Source organism: Pinus tabuliformis, chromosome 5_2 (assembly GCF_031772625.1).
Source record: "Pinus tabuliformis cultivar Carrire ecotype Pingquan chromosome 5_2, CPIR1, whole genome shotgun sequence".
Taxonomy (NCBI): domain Eukaryota; kingdom Viridiplantae; phylum Streptophyta; class Pinopsida; order Pinales; family Pinaceae; genus Pinus; species Pinus tabuliformis.
The window spans coordinates 751,197,592-751,206,195 of NC_142306.1; the positions used below are offsets into that span (position 1 = coordinate 751,197,592).

Consider the following 8,604-nt stretch of genomic DNA (forward strand, 5'->3'; position numbering starts at 1 on the left):
CAAGGGCATAGGGAAACTAAAAAAGGGGTTGGCTTTCATACCATGTCAGGCTAGGAGGGTAAGTCCACGAATTAACTTGTTTATTTCATTACTCAGTTCCTGAATATATACATGAGTGGAGAGACTCTTAGGATTCCAATTCCAAGGTATTTTGGTTTTCTCTAATGCATAACCAAAAATATTTACAATAATCTCATTCCTTTCGGATTAGGTGTCACCACAAATTATCCACTTCTATAATATCAGCATTCTTTTCTATATGAATCCAAATCCAAGACTTCCATTACCAAGATTATCCTTCTTCATCATATTTATTGGGGTTTTTCATAATTTCTTCATGGAGATGTCATAACCAATCCTTATTTACATAATATTTTGATTATCTATGTAGATGCATCTTATGAACTCTCTTTTCATCTTCTTCAAATATTGTTTCCTCGATATTTTTATGCATAACTCCTTCTTTAAAGGAATAGTTGTCTCCCACTTCCTCATATTCTTCATGAGGGCATATAATGTTGACTCTATCATTATGTAGAATATTTCAATGCATATTGCATCTATTCTTTCATGCATCAACCATAATGGAATCCTTTTCTTCAAACATGCTCATGAGATAGAACATTCCAATCATCCTTTTTCTGAAACAAAATGAAGACATGACTTAGTGTATCTATTAAAAATTTATCAAGTTTATGCATACCTCTTTATTTGTATGGTCATGTGGACTTCCTTTAGAAACTTTCTTTTCCCTTTTTTGAATATGGGAAATGCTTCAATCAAACCATTATGTTGCACATCCTGTCATCAGACCTTCATCCTTCTAAACAATGGATCCCACGTTAAGTGGAATGTAGACTGCTTATGTAACATTTGCTTCTTCAAGATGTGATGAATCTTTTCAACAAAGATCATTGTGGAGGATCTTGATGATCCTGTTCTACAAATACTTCATTTTAATGATGATGAAATGTGATGATCTCTTATCTTCAAATCTTGTTAGATGACTTGCTTCAACCATGCAATCTGTTACTTCACCTATCCTTCTTATATGATGTCATCTCAATACTACCACAATTGATATGAAATCAAAAAAGAACACAAAAATTATAAATATAACCATAAATACAAAGATGTAGCAGAAATAAAACTTCATTTCATTAATATCAAAATACTGAAATATGCCTACAAACAAAATGAAAATAAACTAGCTCGGGTGATAATAACTTATCTCTGAGAAGAGACGTGGTAGCTACACACATTCAAACTTTGATACAATGAGGCTCAAAGGCCTATTTATTACTAAAAAACAAGGGAAAACTCTAAACAACCAAAACCCTAACCCTAGGAGATGGAACACCAAGAGTTTGTGGGCCTTGTCGGGGTTAGTTGGGCAGCCCACTGCCTGGGGTCGTAACATGGTCATATTATCTCCATTTGGCACGTATGATACCTTGTTAGAAAGGTCTCTCCTAGTACTACAAGATTTGTGTTAATCCCTTGCACATAGTTGTGGGTTTGTTATTGACCTCAAAGAAACACCATTTAGGGGGTCAAAACTACTCTGAAAGTTTAGGACCTAAAAAACTGCTAAAAATAGTAAATGCTGCAATAAACAAGGAAACTAATGAAACTGACTAGAAGTATAGGTGGAATGGGTAGGTGTCCACCAATATCCACCTGGATCAACAATGCATCTTATCATAATTGCAATTCTTTCTACCATTATTGTTATCTTCTATAAACTGAAAATGAACTAAGTGTATGAAGGACCTTTAATAGTAGAAGTCTTTCACTTCTCCCTTCTTTTCTTTCTTGTCACTAGGTTCTTACACTTCTTCGGTTACATGGGCTTCACTTATTTCTTTCCTTTTATTGTTTCCCTTCTTGAATTTAGGAAAATTCATCTTGTGATGTCCATATTCATTACATTCATAACATTAAATCTTGGACATGTCAATTTTCATTTGGAATTTCTTTCTAGGCTCAAAATTTTCAATCCTTTCATTCTTTCTTGACATAGCTAAAAATGCTTGTGTTGGCTCATTTGATTCAACGTCATCCTTTGCTTTTAATATGGTTTCTTCAATTTTACATAATGCCCATAGATCACTGAATGGTGTAGCTTCCTTCTTTGCATAGATGCTTGATACAAGTTGCCCCATTCTTTTGGTAGTTCATTGAGTATGCAAGTGGTCATCTTTGGATCTGACATTATTTCTCCTAGACCTTGTAGTTGAGATTTAATTTGAAATACTTTCAAGTGATATGAAGATACCCCTTCTTCCTTTGATACTTTCATTTTGTATAATTCAGTTCTTAAGGATATTATTTCCCCAGCTATTCTTATAGAGTACAACTCTACCAACTTATCATATATGTCATTTGATGACTTCACTTTTGCTACAAAGGGAATGAAATAATATTTGAGAGATTTAATGAGGCTTATTTGAGCCCTTATTTCTATTTTCATATATTTTGATAATGCTTGAGCTTGATATTGAGTTGGCTTAGTGACAGAACCGATAACATAATAAAAAACTTCATTTTATGTGAGAATCAAATATATTCTCTTCTTCCATGCAAGGTATTTTGATGTCCCAACAAGTTTATTGCTATCCTTGATGAAGGTAGTTATTTGATTTGAATGAGACATGGATATAAAGTACTTACTTGACAAATGAAGATGCCTCCTTGATGATGATGTTAGGTCCCTATAATGACATCAATCCTATGTTCCTCTGGAATATGATGTCTTCCACTAGTGTGTGATATTTTGAATGAGGGAGGGATGATCTTCCTTATTGAAAATGACAATGCTTCTTTTTCAAGATGCTTAAGGTGTGATCCTTTCTTCAAAGATCACATGTCTTATTTCTCCTTTTGATGTTGATGTTGATGTAGAATGTGGGAGGCTTTCCAAGATGCTTCAAGTGTGTAGTTCATTTCCTTGTTTTAGATGATGAGATGGAGGTAGGGTCTTTAAGGTCTATTGCCTTCTTCAAAAAGTTCTTTTAAGATGATAAGGTCTTATGATGTGATGATTAGATTATTTGATGCTATTCATTCTTATGCTTAGCAATTTTGTATCATTTTTAATTTAATGAGATTAAAGCTACCTTTCCTTGTCACCTTAGCTCTGATACCATGTTGAAAAATCTAGGGCAGCTCAATTAGTGTTGACTTTTCTTTACTTTGATAATTGTTTGTGATGTTCTTTACTTCAACTTGTAGTATTTATAATTAGCTTATTATTCTCTTGATTATTATAGTTTTCTTATCATCAAACAACTACCAAAAAAATGAACATAAATATAATAAATGGAGACAAGATGTAGGCTACAAGCCACGGCCAAAACCCCTCCTAGAGAGGAAAGCCCATAAGAAATTATTCTCTTCTTATGGAAACTTCATATGATGAATTCCAAGTCCCTTTAGACCCAAGACTGAGACCCCTCCAAAACCAAGTCAACATCCTTTACATGATATTTTCTTCCACAAAGTCAACACTAGTCAAACAACTTCAAATTTCAAATTTTAGCCTCTATTTTAGAATTTCGGTTTTTTCTTCAGGTTTGTAACTTTTTGGCCTTTCTGCAATAGTTGCAAATTCACATGTGTGGGATAAACAAGCTAATTTGGGCCTCCTTTCTTCTTCTCTTGGCTTGATATTCATTCCTTAGATACTCAGCCTTAGAACTTGATCTTTTAGCAACACTTTTCGACTTCTAGAAGGAAAACTTCAATATGATCTTATGACTACAAAAACACTACCTGCAATTTGCATGCGTGAGAGAATAGAGATAGAAATGGGCTTCTAAACTTCAATTTTTCTTCCTTCGATCCTTTCTCTTCACTTTTTTTCTTCAAACGAGGTCAAATGTTCTCTATATATACACTTTCTTGGAGCTCGAATAGACATGAACAGGGCCAAATTTTCATAATCAGGATAACTTGATCTTGAGGGGTACTTTGACACTTTTTATCTAAAAAATAAATTCTTTTGCTAGTTACAAGATGCCCAATAAAATCTATTGCATATGGTAATGACTCCTTTCACTCCTAGATCTTGTGACAAACCGTTCACCTTCGTAAAATGCGTCTACAGATTGGACGCGTTTTTATTTTGTTAGGAGTGAAAGATGTCGAGTCTGCCAAAATCTGATTCAAAATGAATTACAAATTTTATGTACGGTTCGTGTATATATATATGTATATATATGTATATATATATATATAATTAATACCTATACCTGCGAGCCTTGTTTAGTGATGAAGAATTTTCTTGAACTATAAAGTGCAGGATATGGGCACTGACTAATTCCAAATTTTGAGGGAGCAACGTGGAACACGTTTGAAAACTGTGTTCAAGGAAGTTATTCCTATAGTTGTAGACATTGCAACAGATCATGATCTTGTAATTGATATAGATAGCACAATAGAACATTTCTGGGATTTTACGGTGGAAAAAGCATTGTGAAAGATAGTACAAGTGAAGAACAGATTTTGTTTTAATGAATCGCGAAGCATTTAATAATTTAAATAATGATAACCTTTGTTACTTAAAGTGTTGGAAAACTTTTCAGCTATCAAAAGGTGGCAACTCATGAATAGTATTTGGGCGTACACTTTTACGTAACAAAGGAATGAATAGTGTAGAGAAGTGAAGGCGTGCAGTTTGAAGAAGTGAAGGAATATGGAATGTTGACGTGGAAAATAATGAGAGGGAATCGTGGGTAAGGGAAGGCTGAGATGTTGTCTCGCTGGCAATGAATGCGACTTTACTAAAGGAGGGTGGCTTTTACCCTCTTCCATAGGGATTGATCAATTAGAAAATATCTTTTAACACTCAATAAGTTTAGACGCAGGCAATTGTTTTTGTTCAAATGGCAATGTCAAAATTTTAGTGAGAAGTAGAGTTTTATTGGTATTTGAATTTTTGATATATGATAAAATAATGTTTTTAGAGTCTTGGTTGCTTTTAAAAGTTTTGATTCAAATTTAAAATTAAATTAAATATATACTAATTATTAATCTAAATTAATATATTTTTTAGAAATAGATATTTTTATTACATGGTGAGAAATTTAACAAAATTTTCATTAATTAAAAAATTTTGAAATTTAATTAGATAAGTTTGTATATTTTGAAATGGGTTTTAAGAATTTTAATTTAATTATCAATCATTATTAGGTGAATGGTAGGAATTTAATCCTATTATCAACACACACAAAGTCATTTTTTTTGTGCAATTACCATTTTTGTTCTCCAGTGCTCACTAGAACCTATCGTAATGTTTCTCCTCATTACGTTAAGATAAGATTTTGACATAGTGGTATGATTGGAAAAAAGGATTTAGCCAGGTGGTTCAGCAACATCTATCAGACAGACACACGCACAATCTAGAGACATGGGCACAAGTGTGAGATTGTTGCAAGCCTGAACACATTTCCTCCCCTCCATCTTCCACCTTTTAAATTGTTATCTTTCCTTTGTTGCAACATGTTTGCAATAACACCATAGGCATGTTCTATTCCTTTGGTGTATCTGTGCACCTTTAAGGGCAATTGCTAATATAATAGCATATGCTAATATTATGTTTTATCAATGCTACAGACCCAAAAAAACTGTAACTCATTTCATATCACACTTGTTTTTATTAATTTTTTTTTTAATTAATCAATTAAAAAAAACTACTTTTGAGATAAAGTTCAACCTTTGATTTAAAATTATTACCAAGAGTATTCTAAAATATTTAATGGAGATGAAACCTCTATTATCCATCTAATAATCATTACAAATTAAATTAAATTCTCTAAACCAACTAAAATCTAAAATTCCAGTTCCATGAGAAAAGAAATATATATATATATATATATATAACCGTTTTAAAAAAAATCCATATGATTTTATCGAACAAAATTAAAATTAAAAAAAACATTAAAAAGAAAATATATATATATATATATATATATATATATGACCGTTTTAAAAGAACCCATATGGTTTTTATCGAACAAAATTAAAATTAAAAGAAAATCATAGAAGCAAAGGAAAATCCAGAAAGTTCTATGACCGTCGGGATAACCATTTTAACCTTATAAATAAAAAGAGAGCGCCATGCTTTTACAATTTCAAGCTCTTGTTCTTTCACGACATACGAACTCGTGTTTTTTTTTCGTGACTGGTTGGTAGATTTAGGAAAGCAAGAATTATTTCACAGACAGTGTTCACATTTAATTTGTTTTCCTTAAAATATTTAATTCATGTGAAAGATTATTCTTAAATTAGATTTTAAAAATGCAAATACAGATTTTTTAAATGTAAATTTCAAATAATTTGAGTAGTAAATGTGTAAAGTGTTAACCTAGATATTAAATTGTTCAGGAGGAAGATCTTTCCCATCACGTTATCCTTAAATTCATTTCTGGCAGTTCTGTTGTGTTATTTCTGGCAGTTCTGATGTGTTATTTTGATGGCACTGGATTGGAGCGGACAAAGAAATTGAAGGGAATTGCGGACGCGGTTTATCGGCGGGTGTTTAGAGTCGAAGAAGGCGGCTTGGAATGCGGACGCGGTTTATCGACCGGCGTTTAGAGTCGAAGAAGAAGGCTTGGAATCAACGGAGAAGGGATCGGCAAATTCTGGTTTAAGTTGGTGTTTTTGTTCTTCCAGGTTTATTGTTGGATGATTATTTGATTCAGTTTTCTGCTATATATTATTTTAGTTTTTATTTTTTTTTGTAAGAATCCGAGATGAGAAGAGTAGACAATTCTTTTTTAGCATCAGACAAATGTTAGGGTGTATATGGCCAAACAAATATTATGGTGTATATTGTCACAGATTTCAAACTGAGATGAAAAAAGTAAATAATGCTTAGCCTAACCAGTTTTAAAAAAACCGCCTTCTATATAATTATATGGAATTAAAACAAAGGATTTTGAAATATATGGTAAACTAGAAAATTGTAATAAGTTTTTTAACAGATAATTGTAATAACCGTTTAACCCATCATTCAAGGTGGCCAGGAAATACAGAAAATATACAATTAAATTATAGAAATATAAAACAATAAAAGAAATATCAAATCGATGCTACGTTCAGATACAACCGACCAGCCAATTTCTGAAAGGAAGATATCTATTTTTCATGTAAAACCAAACATTACCCCAGAGAAATCCAAAATGAATTTCGTTGATGAAAACAAATTTTTTATGTTAACAAAAATAACGTTTTTTCATTGCACGATGCAAGAAACTTTGAATAAATCATTTATATATATGTATAGATTTGCCTACACAGACCATTGAAATAAAATAAGGCAACCCGATCACTATTAAAGGCAAAAGGTCCACGTAGCCGATTTTTATTTTTTTTGTGATTCATTTTATTCGCCTATAAAATGATAAAGACCGTTGCATTACAATTTAGATTATACGGTGTACCATCGGCAACATCTATTTGATTTTTTTCTTTCAATTCAAGAAATTGCTTTGGGTTCTCCGGTGTACATAATTTTGTTCGGAACTAGATTAAGAAACATATAGATATTCTGGTTCAGAATTAGATCAAGAAACATGTAGAGACGAAACCTCCGACCAAACTGTTAAACTACATCCTCCCAACTAAACATCTATCTGATGTCTACACTGTCTACCTACATCAACATAATATATTTGTTCGCTTCTGCACATTAAATTCTTCTTCGGAGCCTGCAGTTCGCCCTTACAGCGAATTCATATTGTTATGGCTTCCCGAAGCAATTGGTCCCGTGATTGTAGCCGGTAAATGCCCTAATCTAGCAGATTCCAAAATTGGTTGGTCTGGCTGAACGCCAAACGGTCCCGGGATTGTAGACCGAAATTGATGCCCTAATCTAACAGATTCCAAAACTGGTTCGTCGGGCTGAACGCTGGATCTGCAAAGGGGACAAGTGGAATGCGAAAAAAACCACATGTCAACACACTCTACATGAAAACGATGCTTGCAATTGGGCAGAAGCCGGCCTTTCTCATTCTCCTCGAACTCGCACAGACAAACTGCACACTCCACTCGATCTGTGAAATTCTGTGATCTATACAAAAACATAGGTAGAGTCTGTAATATTGCAGGGTCCAGCCCCACGTTCAGCAGCATCTCTGGTTCTTCTACTGTAAAAGAAAACTCACTACGCCCAGAAGGTGATCTCCATCGCCCCTCTCTGATAATTCTGGACTGTACCGAAATCCATCTAGCATAAGCGCGCAGCAGAAAGAGGAGTAAAACCAGAAGAACACATATTAAGACCAATATCGTGATGTCATCATATTTGGTCTGGCCATCATCGTTATGATTAAAACCACTGCCCCACCCCATTTTCTACATCAAGCTGAAGCCACGGAAATTGACATTCAAATGGGGCCGATCTCGGTCTTGAAACTACTTAATTTGCCCTGCGCTCCCAAAAAACCGCACACCATTACTTGCTCTTTCTGCCATTAGGAGCGTTCGAATTCACTAAATGGGCCGCGCCCTCGATGCCTGTTATGAACCGGAAATAACAAGGAGGAAGAGTCGGTGTTATTTTTCTTGAAATTTTAAATAAAAATATATTTATAGAGTTTA

General features: G+C 33.5%; 1 protein-coding gene across 1 annotated transcript; it reads right to left on the reverse strand.

The window, feature by feature from the left end:
* Positions 1–7,725: 7,725 nt before the first annotated feature.
* LOC149161417 (RING-H2 finger protein ATL2-like) lies at positions 7,726–8,355 on the reverse strand. Its single transcript, XM_089434871.1, has one exon. It carries the CDS (start codon positions 8,353–8,355, stop codon positions 7,726–7,728), a length of 630 nt encoding a protein of 209 aa, XP_089290997.1.
* Between the last annotated feature and the right edge of the window lie 249 nt (positions 8,356–8,604).